Source organism: Capsicum annuum, chromosome 2 (genome assembly GCF_002878395.1).
Source record: "Capsicum annuum cultivar UCD-10X-F1 chromosome 2, UCD10Xv1.1, whole genome shotgun sequence".
NCBI classification, from domain to species: Eukaryota; Viridiplantae; Streptophyta; class Magnoliopsida; order Solanales; family Solanaceae; genus Capsicum; species Capsicum annuum.
In genome coordinates, this window is record NC_061112.1 from 143,896,980 (window position 1) to 143,914,900 (window position 17,921).

At 33.1% G+C, this 17,921-nt stretch overlaps 1 protein-coding gene across 1 annotated transcript; it reads right to left on the reverse strand.

Moving 5' to 3' along the window:
- Window positions 1-4,513: 4,513 nt before the first annotated feature.
- On the reverse strand, window positions 4,514-6,012 carry LOC107860169 (bZIP transcription factor 11). The gene has a single exon (XM_016705437.2). It carries the CDS (start codon window positions 5,515-5,517, stop codon window positions 4,852-4,854), a length of 666 nt encoding a protein of 221 aa, XP_016560923.1. The 5' UTR covers window positions 5,518-6,012; the 3' UTR covers window positions 4,514-4,851.
- Window positions 6,013-17,921: the final 11,909 nt, after the last annotated feature.

Consider the following 17,921-nt stretch of genomic DNA (forward strand, 5'->3'; position numbering starts at 1 on the left):
TCTGGGTTACCTAAACATATAACCATATGGTTCTAAGAACTGACAAGTCACAAGCCCTTGGCTTTGCAAAAGTGGTACTACAACAACATGGGGTCCGGAGAGAGTGATGTATGTATAACCTTATTCCTACCTTAGAGAATAAGGTACAAATGGGGTCTAGAAGGCTGTTTTGCAGTAGTGGTGATTTTTACAAATAATTTGCGCCAATAGTGCAGCCAAAAAAATAAAATAGAGAGAATAGAGGGAGATTTGGGATATATAAATCTCAACGCCCAATCATGAATAACGTGCATGACTAATTTTGGAATATCATCGAAACGTGATCATCTCAACCCAAACTTGTTAGCAAATAAAAACAAAAACAGGGTAGGTAAAGTAATACTCAAATATCAATAGAAGGTAATATTTCAAAAACAAGCATAACTAAAAGAAGTGGTTTATGAAAGTTATTTTTCAGTATTAGGATTTTTCTTGTTTGCACGTTTTATATGGACGATCAGTCACTCGAATCGAATCTTAGTAGATGTTTTTCATATCCACTTATAAACTAAAGATTCTTGGGTGGAAAATTTGTCAATTTAGCATACATGAACTTGTATACGTACTTCTCTAAATATCAATATGATGTGACTCCTCCCAGGTTGGAAAAGTAAAGCTAAACATGAAAAATAGTAAGTACTGTATGAACAACAATCTGATATTTGTGCCTTTCTCTCATCTTAAAAAACTTAGGTGTGAAGAAAGGAAGCAAAACATGCTCATTTGTGAAGGGATAGAAAGAAAAGTTCACTTCGAAACACCTTTGATTTTTATATGGGGAAATGACCTACTAGGTTCCTTTAAATCAATTAAATAATTGAGTTAAATATAGAAGACCACCCTAACTTCTTTGACAACGTACACGCTCTAAATAATGCAATTAAAATCTCTCCATATCATGATCTGGTTGTTCACGTGTCCATTCTGTTTGCATCAATTGATTTCGACAATTATTACTTTACTATATTACATCTTACCTCACACAGAATGATTTTTTTCTTTTAAAAAAAGAATGTTAACTAAAGATAAAAAGAATTTGACGCAGCTAAACTAGAAGGGAAAACGTACGTTAATAATTAGGGAAAACGACACGGGATGACCATTAGGAAGTAATCACACTATCTCCCACTTTTTAAATTACTTTACTCTCTCTCCCTATTAATATACATAATATAGCCGACATATACATAACATTCTGTGTATATCTTGAGATTTTTGTAATATGTTTAGGGAGTTAGAATTTTTTGTAATATTAAAAACATAAGTAAAATGGGAAATGCCCTACCTTTGAGTGCGGTTTGAACTATTGATTTACGTAATTGGAAATAACCAATTAGGTTTACGACGAAACCTAGAAATCGATCACTGATCCAATTTGAGTACCTCTGCAGGATAGACCTCAACAGAAAACTGAAGAGTAACGGCAACAAGTGATTGAGTTCAGTAGTTCCTCATATAAAATTATTGACTCTAGAGATATAGTAATATGGAGAAGACAAAATTGTTTCAAGCACCGACAGAACCGGAAGCGCCCCTTCTTTCAAAGAGAGGAGGACGGGTTGTGTAGTTTTTAGTTTTAAAAATAAATGGCCCATAATTGAAAAGGTGGACATGCTATAGCCAGTCGGCTAAAGTAATTCCCTTTTTTAGTCATTTGGCCCAATTGGGCACATACAGTTTCTATACTCAATTGATACACTTTTATATCAAATTGATACACTTTTATACTATATTGATACACTTTCTAAAAAGAGTAAGGAAATTCTATGCAAGCACATACAGTCCCTATACCTAATTGATATTCTTTTATACCACATTAATACACTTTTATACTACATTGATACACTTGTAGTGTCCATATACTCAATTGCTACTCTCTTCTAGTAGATTGATACATTTTTAGAATGTACGTAGAAACTATATAGAGTCGTATAAAATATGTATCTAAATAATAATTGTAGTTAAAAATTGTATAGAATGTGTATAAAAATGCTATAATTATTATATAGAATATGTATATATATAGAAACTGTATCATTATTATAATAAATACATATCTTTAACAATTGTATTATATTAAAAGTATAAATAATAGGAATAAAAAATATAATGTACTGATTTTTTCCTGTTCTAACTATAAATTTTTGAGAAAAAAAACTCCATAAAATTATATTTAATTGTTAAAATAAAAAAAGTAACTTTTTAAAATTTAAAAAAGAATAACGAGAGAGAGTGAGAAGAGCAGCCAACAAAGAAAAAAAGAAATGGAGAAAATAATGAATTAGTATATTAACAAGGAACTGAAATAGCTAATTAGAAGAATTACAATTCTTAGGTACTTTAGGTGGAAATTGTTTGGCCGACTGGCCATTTTCGTCCTTACCCCTAATAATTATCCATATAGAGAACCATACCTTCTAATCCAAATAAAGTTTTTCTTTTTTTCGTTTTGCTCTCTATTATAAGTTGTTCAAGAATTCTTTTTGTTTTCTCACCAGTTGGAAATTTATTCTTTACGATTGTTATATATTTTGCAATTATTTTGTTTGACCAAAATGAACTCTATAACCGTTTAATTGTGACAAAAGCAGTTGCATAGCTAAATGTAAGTTCGTCAATTCTTGTTAGAGTTCTTCTACATCGATCCATCAATACATGAACATAATTATTAATGATGCACGTTAACATTATGCATACGTCAATAAGACAATTATACCATGGACATGCGTATCAACCTTGCAATTGATCAATATAAAATACGATATATTGATCTAAGGGCCAATTAAAAAAAATATAAATAGGAGTAGCCAAATATTAAAAACAACCAAAAAAAAACAACTTTTTTTTTTATCTTTAACGGAAATGCTTTTCAAATCATCCACCTTTTTAAAAGAAAAGGAAAAAGAAAAAATAAAAATGAAGAAAAAGAATCAATTTTTACTCGTTCAAACTAACTTTTCATTTATAGCTTTAATTCTTTATCCTTGGTGGATTGGTAAATTATTAGTTAGATACATTTACGTGGGGAATATCCGTGGCACCTAATTGTAAAATATATATACTACCTCAACTTGCGCACTAGAAAATCAAAATGTGTTTATTGTATAAATAGTGCCACACTACTTTTGGTGAAAGGGAAATGAAAATGGGAATGACATATGCAGCTAATTTTATGTTTGTGGGTTTTGATTGGATTAGGTTTCAATTCAGATCAAACTTGATGGGTGAAAATGTAAGATGTGTGGTCCACGAGATATATTTTGTTGGACTACTGTTATCCTACTCCGATGTAGTAAAATTTGGTTAACTTAAAAGTCTAATTGATAAAATTAGAGGGTAACAGTTAAGTAATTGTTACTAGATGGAGCTTGAGGAATAAAATGGACAATTGTATGGTTTCGATCAAGAAACTCTACCTGTATGAGCTTGTTGGTGTTGCCACTCCAGATAAAAAAGGAGGATTGTAGTAGAATGACAATAAATGCAAAACTTGCCAAATCCTCATAATATTATATGATAATCGAGGACACAAGTTGAGATTAAATGAAGAAATATTGTTAGCGAAGATAAAAATATTGTCAGCAACAATTCAGATAATTGACCCAAATTGTTTGAAACGGAGGCATAATTATTATTGTTATAATTTCCATCAGGACTGTGAGAGAGATATGGATGAGAGGAGATCGAGAAAACATTTTGTCAAGGCTGAATTAAGAATTAACGAATCAATTTCCTCTTAAAGCATATAAAAATGATACGTACATAATTCGGTGTATTTTCTTAATTAAAATATTCATATTATTGTGGAAATCATGAAATTTTGTGACTCTAAAAATTGAGATATTTATAATTCATCTGACACCGTTGATTATGATTACATCCAAAATCTTGTATTTCTAAGTTCTGACTATATAAGTATTTAACGTCATGTCGTCATCTTTCTTTTTATTATTAGTACAATAATATAAAGCCTCCATCTGCTTTCGTACTTGATCCAAATACCCCAAAGCCAAAGGTTTAGTAAAGGAAAAGAGAGCATGGATTATACATCATACATTGAAAGCAACATATTCCCCGTCTACTATTTTAATTTTGTCAGACACAATTATTCTCTCCTTTTTAGTTTCTTCATATTCCTACATGGATGTGAACATAAATCAGGTGGTAGTGTGAACCATCAATTAATATATCCATTCCTTAAAGAATCAGTTATTAACCCATCTAGGAAATATAGAATTCTCTTTAGAACTATTTAAACGTAGTTCCCTTTTGTGGGACGCCACTTAATTAATTAATCAATCAGGATTGTTCCTGATTAAGTCTATAATCCAATCGTGAAGATAATTGATATCTTAATGACCGTTGGATCAGCACTAATAACTACAAAATGCTACGTAAGGGTCCCGCCATTAGAGCTTGAAAAGTCATGAAGAAACTATTGTGGCAATGAACGTACTAGCAATACTAACTATAGGGCAAAAAAGGCAAAGAGAAAATTTTTCCATTTACTAATAAGCCAAACATTGCACGATCGAGTCATTTACACAACAATGAGCTTAATTGGTTTTGCTTAAAAATAAAAACCCGTAGCAACCTCAAAACACCTAGCTACATATCTCTTTACTCCCAATAGACGTACTTTTTATAATTTACAAGAAAGAGATGGAGGCAGAGAGTGAGAGAGCGAGAGAGAAAATTTTCTTATGATTTATTCACCTCATAAGACGATATTTATATATTTATATAGTGCTTAGACGAAGAAACTAGCACGTTTAGCGATTGACTAGTTATTATAGGTGATCAAGTGATTAATTAATGTGGTCTTTGTTCCATATAATTGCTGCATGGCCATGCAAAGTAGGAATTAAATTGCTGCTGAAGTTGCCGAGCTCTCAGTATTTCACGTATATCCTCGAGTCTTTGCCCAAGGATTGCCGATTCTGTCTTCAGCCGCTCGTTATCACACTGGAAAATTTGGTACTGATGGGTAATTAACCGTAACCGGTTCATTAATTCCCGGTTCCCTATTTTAAGCCGGTTCACTTGGTTCCGCAGGTTCTCCAGATGCTTTTGCTTTCGCATGCGGGAACGCCTAGCTGATTCCCGGTTCGATACCATACGACGGCGCTTTCTCTCGTCTATGTCCCGGTTCGATGTCGTACGCTGGCGTTTCCTCTCGTCAAGACAGCGGTTCGAGTTGTTGTTATTATTCCGGTTCGGTTCATCTGAACCGGAACTAGAGTGAATGGAATTCGGTTTGGAGTCATCAGACCCTGAATCGGAGTTCAAAATAACCGGTTCAGTTGGTGGGGATTGCTTGGGAGAAAGAACCGGCTCTTCTTCTTCTTCCACATCTCGTGGAAATAGAAAAGCCGGTTCGATACATTCCCAAGGAGTAAAACCACCATCAAAAGCCGCGAATGAATTAGAAAAAAGTCCATCGGAGGACAGAGTAGTGGCCGACAAAGTGGACAACATGGCCGGAATTTTTTTATAGAGGGGGTGGGTAGGTAGGAGGAGAAAAGGGAAGAAATAAGGTCAAGAGTGTAGTATTTATTGGCAAAGGGGTAGGAGCAGGGTGGGTTCCACTAAGGTCATTTTAGTCATTAGACAAAACTTTTGAGTCAGGTGGCACTAATGTATGGGGCCCATTTATAAGTTGGCTTTTAAAAGTAGATTTTTTGGTTACATAAGCACCTAGGCTAGGACCCAAGAATTCAGCTTAGTCACGAAGGAACAAAAGAAGTTGAGACATAATATGCCCATGTGTCATATTTTGTTTGAGCTGAGCGTGTGAAGAGCCAATAGTTTTGAAAGGTGCTTATGTGAAGAGTCAATTTACGTGGACCTATTTGGTTAGACACAAAATTTTAAGAAATTAGGCTTTTTTATATTGCTTAGAAAAGTATATATCACTTAAAAGTAAAATGAAGAGAGTAATAAAATTTTAAAGAGAGTGATGGACTCCCCACTCTGTGGCAATCATATTTACCCGTAGTGTTGATACTACGAAGAAGTGGAATATTTGATGGGCGATTAGGTCATCTTCTACTTCTTTCTCGGATTAATACATTATGGACCCATATATTATATACTTACCGACAAGATGTAGTTATATAATTTTGGATATAGCTAATATTTTTGACGTAGAAAATGAATATGTTAAAATTATAATAAATGATAAATCAAATTTCATATTTTTAAAATTCTTGTTGAGGCATTTAAAAGTTAAAGACATAAAATTAAGTTCTAGATCAACAGGTAGGACATAACACAGTAAGGTGGTGTTTGGTGTGAGGTATAAGATATAACAGTTCCGAGATAAAATGCAAGGTTATTTTATCTTGTGTTTGATTGAAGGAATTATTTACCCCATAGCGATGAAATAAATTATTCTATATACATGGTGGGATAACTAATCAACCAAACAAGAACTAAAATGCTGTTGAGTGCTGATATTAACAGGAAGTGCAATGTGCAAAGAATATCACTAGTCTGTTGTTTGGACCACTAATAACATAGTGGAGAGATGAAATGAAATGACATTCTGAAAGTGCCCTGATCTCCCATTACTAGTAGTCGTCAACTTGATTTTTGCTACTATATATCTACTATCAAAACAATATACTTATTATATTCAGAGACTATAGAGTAAGATTCATATTGACTGTTCTGTTTGACTTTATCTATTTTATGGTGTGACCGACTGTGGGTGCGCAATAAAATCTCAATAGACTACTGTGGGTACAAGTAAACAAACACAGTACTATGTAGGGCTTGTGCCTAAAACCTTATCCCACAGATTATTAATTATTGCGTCATTGTTTTTTGAGTGGATTAACTGTATGCTTTGTAGGAAATAATCCTATTTTTGTACTTAAGATGGAGTAATTTAATTATTTTGTTTTGCTAAGGTTAAACATATATGTTGATGGATATGACTTGGGACTTACTTAATTGAGAATCTTCTGAAATACTTCGTCTACTGTCGTGGATTTGACAATAGCACAAGCCTTGCTGTTCACCTACCCTTCAACCTAGGCACAGTTCTATTCAAATCGTCATATGTTAATCGAGGAAAATGACAATAAGAAAGGAGAATGCAAAAACAAGAAGTCCCATCTGAGTTAGGCAAATCCTACCCATGTGTGAAATGATGTATCTTAAATTGTATGACTAAAATTATAATATAGATAAACTTTAATTTTCACTTAATGATAAAGTAGTAGTATAATTTAGAGTTTGTTTGGTAAGGAGGAAAATATTTGTAAGTTATAAGTGAGTTAATTTTCTCATTTATTTTACTATGTTCTGTACGGAAGTAGAAATATTATTTTAATTAAAAGCATTTTTATATAATCTCGATAAATACTATGGGAGGCGGGGTGGGGTAGGGGTATAGGGTGGTGGTCCTTTCAGTGTGAATATCTCTTATGAAACTTATTTTCTCTACTTCAATGGAAAATTATTTTCTTTATTTTTAAGGATCGTATTTTAATTTGTTGAGAATAAAGGAAGAGCGTCATTCAATCCAAACAAGAAAGCTTCATTTGTTTGGCGAAATAAACATTTGGGCCGAAATAAACATTTTCAGTAGCAAACAAGAATATGAGCCAACTTAGAATAGAAGGTTACTTTATTTTAACTTAGAAGAGAAGCTTTTCTTTTATATTTAGTATTTTTAGTTTCATTGTTTAACTTAGAAGGAAGATTCTTTCTTTAGTTTAGCTTGTATAAATAAATGTCATTGACAAGGAATATAGAAAGAGAGAATTTTCCAAACTTTGTTCCATCTTTTTTTACATTGTATCAGAGAAATAATTTTCAGATCAGATTCAACACCAAATTTCTCCTTTCTCGATCTCAAACATGGTGGAGCAAACAACTACTGCTTCAGTGACTACTACTGCTAGCACTCTCACCATGGATCCAAATCATCCTAATCATCTTCATGCTTTTGATAACCGTGGTATGACATTAGTAAATACACCCTTGGATGGCAAGGGATATCCAGGGTGGAAGAGGTCAGTCCTAATTGCTTTGTCAGCAAAGAACAAATTGGGATTCAGCACGGGTTCCCACCCATGCCCAGCATCGGATGCAGCAGATTTTCAAGCATGGAACAGGTGTAATGACATGGTCACATCCTGGATCTTGAATTCACTCTCTAAGGACATAGCTGACAGTGTAATTTATTCCAAAACTATACGAGAACATTGGACCAGCCTTGAGCACAGGTTTGGTCAGTCCATTGATGCTAAGCTTTATCATCTGCAAAAGGAGCTCAATAGCTTAAATCAAGGAACAAATAGCATAGCAAGATACTTCACTAAACTCAAAAAATTATGGGATGAACTAGATTCTCTTAATTCTAATATTCAGTGTAGTTATGTATGTATGTGTGAAGGTAAGCTCAAACTAAAGAAATTCTTAGAGGATGAGACGTTGATACAGTTTCCCATAAGTCTTAATGATACCTATTCTCAAGCAAGAAGCAACATTCTCATGATCAACCCATTACCTAACATCAATCTTGCTTACTCTTTGATTCTGCAAGATGAGAACCAAAGGGAATCTTATTCCAACCTTGCGAATTCTGTAGATTCATCAGCCTTCATGATAAGAAATGTTAACAATCAGAAAGCAGGGCAACAGACATAAAAATCTATACCATCATCTCCCCACAGATCTGAAAATTTTTATCCCAGATCTGCACCTCTTTAGGTCCAACAGCAGCGGTTCACCAAACAACTTTCAAATCTCAAAGAAAAAAGGGAAAATACAACCCAAATGTCTCTTGTGATTATTGTGGAAAGCAAAGACATCTGAAAATAGATTGTTACAGATTGATAGGTTTTTCTGAGAATTTTCAGTTCACAAACGATAAGGGTTCTTAAAATCAAATAAGGGGGAATAATGCTGATGGAAGATGCAGTGCGAAAACAAGCTATTGAATCTGAGATGCCTTTTAGCAAGGAACAATATTCTCAGTTTGTTCAGATGTTCAAACACATGAAGATGGAGGAAGGTTCAAATTCAGAGATTGACATCAATGCTAATTCTGTAGCTGGTATAATTTCTAAGCAACTTGGTTCATGTTTTTCTGTCCTAAACTCTAGCACCTGGATTATAGATTCAGGTGCATCAGAACACATGTGTTTCAATTCATCTTCCTTTGTTTTCATAACTTGTCTTCAATTTTCTTTAACTATAAATCTTCCTACTTGTCAAACCATTTCAGTTATTCACAGATGTACAATAGCCATATTTTCTGATTTGATTCTATAAAATGTGTTATATGTTCCTAGTTTCAAGTATAAATCTTATGTCTATTCACAAATTGTGTAAACAGTTTTCTTGCACCTTGTATTTCACTCTGACAAACTGTGTGATGCAGGGCCCTTCCATGAGGAGGCCTCAAGTTTTTGGTGAAGCACAAGTTCTTTATCTACTCAATCCTAATGCCAAAGAGTCATTCTCTAATTTCAGTAAGACTACTTGTAGGAAGATTGTTGTCAATCCTAGTAGTTCTTCAGTTTTAGTTTCTAATAAATATAGTACTGTTTCCTTTCCCATTTGTACTAATGCAACTTCTAATGTAAGACTGGCATATTAGATTGGGGCATTTGCCTTTTTCATCAATGAAGAATGTCAGTTTCCTTTCTTTTCCATCTAATTCTGATTATTTTTGTGATATATGTCCCAAAGCTAGACAATCTAGACCTTTTTTCCACATTAGTCAAATTTCAACAACTTCTATATTTGAACTTATTCATATTGATACTTGGGGACCCTACATGGTAGATACTTACAATGGATATAGATACTTTCTTACTATAGTGGATGATTATAGTAGAGGGACTTGAACTTATCTGTTGAGAACCAAAAGTAATGCATTTCCTGTATTGCAATGCTTTCTGAATATGGTTAAGAGACAATTTAATGTTAAGGTGAAGAAAATAAGGTCAAATAATGTCCTGGAGTTGGGAAAGAGCTTGATTGCAACTAATTATTTCAACTCTCAAGGAATTGTACATCAAATATCCTGTGTGGCTACCCCTCAACAAAATGGAGTTGTTGAGAGAAAGCACAGGAACTTGCTTAAAACAACAAGGACTTTTTTATTTCAATCTCAGGTTCCCTTAAGATATTTGGGAGAGTGTATTCCCATTGCTACTTTTCTTATTAACAGGATGTCTTTCAAGGGTCCTTCATGGAAAAACTCCCTATCATAGATTGTTTGGTAAGGCACCTGATTATAGTTCATTAAAGTGTTTTGGATGTTTGTGCTATGCTAGCACTTTGTCACATGGGAGAGGGAATTTGAATCAAGAGTACAAACTTGTGCCTTTCTTGGTTATCCAATTGATCAAAAAGGTTTTAAACTCTTAGAGTTGAATACACAAAAAATAATTGTCATTAGAGATATCCAGTTCTATGAGAACATTTTTCCCTTTACAAAGAATCCCAAATCACCTCCACCTATTTTTTCTGTACCAGACCATGAAACTATTTCTTTCACTGATGACACACTCCTTTTCAACACGAATTCCACAAACCACACTTTTTCACTTTCAGATACACTACCAGCTTTAGATTCTTCACATTCATAATCAACCCCACCTTCTCCACCAAAAAATCTACCTACAACCAGTACATCACTTCCTAGGAGATCAGACAGAACTAATAAAGGTGTACTTTCAGTTCATTTACAAGATTATTTTTGTAACAATATATTTTTTAGCCCAGTCAATGAGTCTTGTTTTGCATTTTCTATTGCACCTAATTATATTTCTTTTGCTGGACTCTCTTTATCAAATTAACCCATTCTTGAATCAATGTTTAAAATCAAAGAACCAACTAGTTATCACCAGGCATCTACTAATCCAGATTGGTGCAATGCTATGGATGATGAACTAGCAGCTCTACAGTCCAACCACACTTGGGATGTGGTTCCACTTCCACCTGGAAGAAAGGCTTTACCTTACAAATGGGTTTACAAGGTAAAGTATCATGCAGATGGATCACTTGAGAGGCTAAAAATTAGGCTGTTCATAAGGGGGGACATCCAAAAGGAAGGGGTAGATTTCAATGAAACCTTCTCCCCCGTAGTCAAAATGACTACAATCAGATACATTTTGTCAGTGGCTACTGAAAAGCATTGGGTTATTTCTCAATTTGATGTTAAAAATGCTTTCTTGCAAGGAGATCTGCCAGAAGAAATGTATATGAAGTTTCCACCTGGTTTGTCTTCTCCTGATCCTAATTTGGTGTGCAAACTCAACAAATCGCTTTATGGTTTGAGACAAGCTTTTAGGTAATAGTATGCCAAACTTGCAGGTGCTCTTAATTTCAAAGGTTACAGTGCTTCTCTCAACGACTATTCTCTATTTTTCCAAAAGAGTGGTTCTTTCATATCTATTGTGGGTATTTACATCGATGATATCCTCATTACAGGTAGTGACACCAAAGAATTGAGTGTCTAAAATAATTTTTTTATTCTGAATTCAAAATCAAAGACCTAGGACTTCTACATTACTTTCTGGGAATGGAAATTTTAAGGGAAGATCATGGAATTATCATCAGTAAAAGGAAATATACCTTTGATTTGCTTCAAGAGTTTGACATTTCTCATTTGCATCCTGTATCATCTCCGATGGATCCTTCGTAAACTTTCTGAATCATTAGGAACACCCATGTCAGATCCTTCTGTTTATAAGCATTTGATTGTCAAGTTAAATTATTTAACCCATACCAGGCCAGATCTATGCTATGCAGCATTAACATTGAGTCAACATATGTTAACTCCCTGCGATATACATTTCACAGCAGCTTTAAGGGTTCTGCGTTACATGAAAGGACATTTTTGTCGAGGGATCTTCTTATCCGCCTCTCCATCTTTCTCCCTTAATGCATTTAGCAATGCGGATTGGGCGTCTTGCCCAGATTCTCATCGATCGATCAGTGGGTTTTTCATCTCCATGGGAGGTTCTACCATTTCTTAGAAATCCAAGAAGCAAACATCTGTGTCTTTTTCATCAGTTGAAGTGGAATATCGATCGATGAGACGATTAGTTGTGGAGCTCACTTGGTTAACTCGCTTTCTGTCTGATCTATCAGTTTCACCGACTTTACTGATACTCGTTCGTTCCGACAGTCAAGCAGCGTTTTATATTTCTTGAAATCCCGTATTCCACGAATGCACAAAACATGTGGAGCTAGATTGTCATTTCGTTCGGCAACAATTTCTTTCCGGGCTCATTTCTCTTCACTATCTCCCTTCAAAGGATCAACTTGCTGACATATTCACAAAGTCCCTTTCTGGACAATCGCACCACCATCTTCTTACCAAAATGGGACTCACTTCGATTCCCTCCATCTTGAGGGGGATGTCGAGAATAAAGGAAGAGCGTCATTCGATCCAAACAAGAAAACTTCATTTGTTAGGCGAAATAAATATTTGGGCCGAAATAAACATTTTCAGTAGCAAACAAGAACATGGGTCAACTTAGATTAGAAGGTTACTTTATTTTAGCTTAGAAGAGAAAATTCTTCTTTTATATTTAGTATTTTTAGTTTCATTGTTTAACTTAGAAGGAAAGATTCTTTCTTTAGTCTAACTTATATAAATAAAGGTAAATGACAAGAAATATAGAAAGAGAGAAAATTTCTGAAACTTTGTTCCAACTTTTTCTACATAATTTCTTTTAAAATATATTTTTCAATTTTTTCCCCGATTGATAAGATTAAAAAAATATATTTTCCTTCGTACCGAACACACCTTATGGTATAAGTAGGGGGTGCCGATAAGTTTATGATATTTTTTGATTTTCCAAATATTCTTTAACACGTCATTGTCTCTCCAGGCATCATTTTGTTGCCGTCAACAATTATGCCAGATTCTCTGAAGGTAGCAAAAACCGAAATCCTTTTATCTCTCACTTGATATAAATTATAAATATGATAACAGGCAGGAATCAAAAGCATAAAAAGAGTTGCAACTATATTTTATATATATAAGATCCGATGTTGCTTTTTAAAAAATCAATAATTAAGGAGAGAAAATCCAGAATATTTCTAAATTAAGCGGGAGAAAGATTAATAAATGGAGGTGAACTACCAGTCGACACAAGGGAATCGCCGAAAGGAGCTTTAATAAAAGTACTATTCATTATTCAATAAGTAACATGATAATAACTTGATTTTTGGACGTAAACAAACAATAATGGGCAGCATGAGACTGATATTCAAAGCTTTTTTCGGGCTCTCAATTACATTTACAACACGTATGTATATATATAGTAAAGCAATTAGCTTCTTTAAATTAGTAATTAAACAGAGAATGCTTCCCAAGTCAAGGGAACTTTATTCTTTAATGATATGACATAAAATGGACTTCAGGTTATGAGGAACAGACACGTTGTTTACTAGTTTATCATGATAAGGTTTCAGTTTGTTTGTTGTGCATGTTCCGTCTTTAGTTTTGATGTTCCTAAAATATTCTCCTAACTTTCACTTTGGATTTATGGACATCATACCTCTGGTCACAAAAAAAAAATGATTTGGATATATGTGTAATCACTCTTCTATATATTGTAAAACTTCATGATAGATCCAGTATTACATTAGACGCTTCCAATATCTATGGGAGAATCCTTCTTCTTCTTTTTTTCTTAAGGAATCAATCCGATGGCTAAGAGGTTGATAGTTCTATCACTAGCTAGTTCAACTATCATTAACAATCATCTAATCAGGTTAACTATTTAAATTTCACAAGCCCAATTTATATCACTGATTAGTGATTAGGTTAACTATGTGAGTAATTAGGACGAAAATATTAATCTTGAAGAACTATGTTTGATTCAATCTTTGTACTATACTACTCAACATATATTAAAAATATTAATGCGAAGGACATAAAGCATCACATAGACAATGAAACTTAGCTATGGATGCCGACTTATTATTTATTATTCGATCAAAATACTTTAATTTGCTACATGCCATATAGAAAAGTGTATGGGAAGTTAGCGGCCGGCTGTCAAAGCAAGCTCTTTGGTTAATACAAGTGTTACCAAATCCTTTGTCTGGTGTTTGTTATAAAAAAAATATAATTTATCTGTTCCAAAAATGACGTTTATATTTAGAAAAAATATTCATATAGATACATATAACTTATCATAGACCATAACTAACAGTTGTAACTTTCATTTTTCAATCAAATATCATCACATCAAAATGATATAGTTGATGCAGAGGAAATGAAAATAAAAGAGTTAATACATAAAAATAACTTTAAACTTGATACCAAATTGTAACTTTGACCTTTAACTTTGACAGTGCACAAATATGATCTTTAACTATTCAAAACTGCACAAATATGACCTCCAATCCTATGTTGCAAAATACGTGTTCAACACGCAAAACTGAACGCGTTCAGCTTAAAATCTAAAGGGATAATACATAAATATAACCTTAAACTTTGATAGTGCATAAATATGACCTTTAACTATTCAAAACTGTACAAATATGACGTTTAAATGACTCTTCACTATTATTTTTTCATTATTTTCGGCTCAAAGATGAAAATGACATCTAATTTCTTTTGTCATTGCGGAAAAAGAGCAATATTGAAGATTTATTAATTAGGCGGGTCAGCCTCATATGAAAAAATCGAGCGAGTATGCATATATATTATAAAGCAGGGGACGAATATAAGTTATACAATATATCTAAATATTATTTGTTTAAATATTAAATTAAAGATGAAACTATACTAATAATAAAAAAATTATAGTTTTAATAAAACATTATTAAATTAATGTTATTAAGGGTAGTAGTAGTAGTATATTAAATTAACGTTATCAAATTAATGTAATTAAAGTGTTATTAAATTAACGTTATTAAAACGTTATTAAATTAACGAGGGGTGGACCTACATGGTTGCCATGGGGTTCACCCAAACCCCCTCGGTAAAAAAATTACGTTGTATATATATAAGATAGAAAATGTATATTTATGTACGTATATTAATGTTGAACCACATGAAACAAGGCACTTAGATAGCCCAGTGGTGTTATTTGCTCTTCTTGGGCGCTTCCTTCAGCCTACTGTGCGGGTTCGATCTCTGCTAGTGTAATAATAACAATAATAATAATAATAATAATAATAATAATAATAATAATAATAATAATAATAATAATAATAATAATAATAAAAACGACGTCGTTTTAACACAAAAAATAAAACTTTGACAGTGCACAAATATGACCTTTAACTATTCAAAACTGCACAAATATAACCTCTCTCCAAGTTAGCCCTTTTAACGACGTGGCACCGTGTGATTGGATTACCTTTCTATGTAGGCGCGAGTGAGACTCACGCATGAGATTGCAAAATCGGAGGTCATATTTGTTCAGGTTTTGAATAGTTAAAGGTCCTATTTGTGCACTATCAAAGTTTAAGATCAAAGTTATAATTTAATGTAAAGTTTAGAATTATTTTTATGTATTAACTCAAAATAGAAGAAAGGACACAGTATATTGGAGTTTCTTTTATTCTAGGACAAAGTTGATGCATGTGGAATTGAAAATAAAAGGGTGGGCGGCTGTTAATAGAATTCACTTTAGACCAAGCATGTTCTACACATGGACTAATTTGGAAAAAAGTAGCTGACACCACTTTAACTTGAAGACTACCTATAACTATACCTTTCTTCAGACAATCAACAACAAAGTGCACTGATCATCTGCTTCCTTGTAGAAACTTCTTCTCTTTGCTAGGCACTGCCCCTTGTTCAGTTTTACCGTGTGTTTTGTAATAAGGAATAAAAGATGGGAGGGTAGAGAGAAACGGACATATCTCAATTCTAAAAATTAGCACGTGATCAGAGGATTAGGATCGTCCAACTCTGATTTCACGATAAAGAAATGAATCTTGAATTTACTTAAACCTCCAAAATTAGCTCATGAGGGACAGATCGTCTTAAAGACCATATAAGAAAATCAAATACCTCATCCCTAGCCGGTGTGGGATCTCAACGGCTAAGTATGTGTTGGAATACTAATTTGATTGAAATTTGAAAAAAAAAAAAAAAAAGGTATTTAAAAATAAAAAATTTTATAAGTTAAAACTTAAACTTATATTTGAACATATATTTTTGACTCAAAATTTTGAAAGAAAAAAATAAAGAAACGCTTTGCAGGTGGTTGGATGAATTTTATGCAATGTAAATTTTTTCAAAGAATCGTATGAAAGTGAAAAGGAAACAAACCAGTCAATTAACCTGTCCAATCCCTCACTTCCAGACAGCTAGCTGATATTCAAACAAGCCACCATCTCGAATTCAAAAGATTCAGTATTGGACTTCCTTTACAGAACTTTTTTAAAAAAAATTCTAAGGAGTACGTTTATCCATTTTAATGTCATGATTTCAGTCATTAAAACCTATACGTGGTTTGCTTTCCTATATTGATGCTGAATAAAAGAGGCTGATGTTTTTGTTGCTTTATAATTTAGATTAGGGAGTTATTGCGTCTCTTTATGCCTACTTTACTTTTGGTCCCAACTCCCTAATCCAATTAAGTCTAAGTAAAGCACCATTAATTCAACAATTTAAAAAAGTTCAATTATAGTTAGCAAAGCACCATATCTTAACAGTAAAAAGCTTCTCTCCAAATTGATTTGGTACATTGCACCTACACATTCTTCTTTTTTGGACGTTCACACTGGTCTCACTCATACTTAATTACTTACCTATGGAAGATGTTTAAAGTTATAGGCTAGCTGTGTTATTTGGGAAGGATCGGATGAAAATATTTATGCTCTAGGAGCTCAATTATGAAAACTAGTTTAAGTAATTAAACATACCACCTTTGCACATCTTACTTAAGCTGTTTTTCTTGGTCTACCACGTTAATTAAACTGTAACCAAATTTATTAACCTACACAAATGCACTTTAACAATATAGTCATGAACAATAGTTTAGATATTTAACACTACTTCAACAATGTAGTCATGAACACTAGTTCAGTAGTTCATTAACTTGAACTTGGATGCGTGCTTAATTTCTTAGTTTCTCTCGGGTAATTTTGATTTTAATTTATTGTTTAAGTGTTCAATTTGCCCTGAATTTCCTACTTTAACTGTTTTTTCACAAAATTAGAATCACTTGGTTTCCTTGTCAGAAATAAAAGATATCTCTCTTTCAAGTCATAACACAATAACATTCACAATATAATTGTTTAAAGAAAGTTGTTTAGGGTAAGATTTTTTCCAATAGATTTTCTATATTTTTTATATTAGATTTTAATATGTAGATCGTTTGAGCAAACAATATCATTAATATGCTTTTAGTATATTTTTCTTTGTAACTGTTAACTTCCACATGACGCGCCTCTCGATCTCGAACCCAACATTTACATGTATGTTGTTTCTTACTTTATGAACACTCTAAATCTATAATTGTACGGAAGGTATGATTATGTTGTTGAATGAGGGTCTCTACTTAATTTGATAGGCTAGCCCTTTGAAACATGAAACAGGTCCAATCGAATAAATGAAAAATCAAATTTGATTGGTCGAAAATTTGATTGATTTGCGGGCATTTTACATCCATTAAGTAATAAGTATCAGATTATGAAGTAGTTGAGCTCGTAATTAAGTAAATGGTATGACTCGAAGCAAGTTAATCCTTTGATTAAATCCATTTGTCGAACTTAAATATAATTAGCTACATATTTGTTTTTAATTTGGCCGAAATTTCCAGTTATTTAGAACTTAATCTAAATTTTTTATGAATTTCACTAAGAAATTTGAAAATTCTACACACCATCTAATCAAAAAATTTAGACAGAAAAGAGGGGGGGGGGGGGGGGGGGGG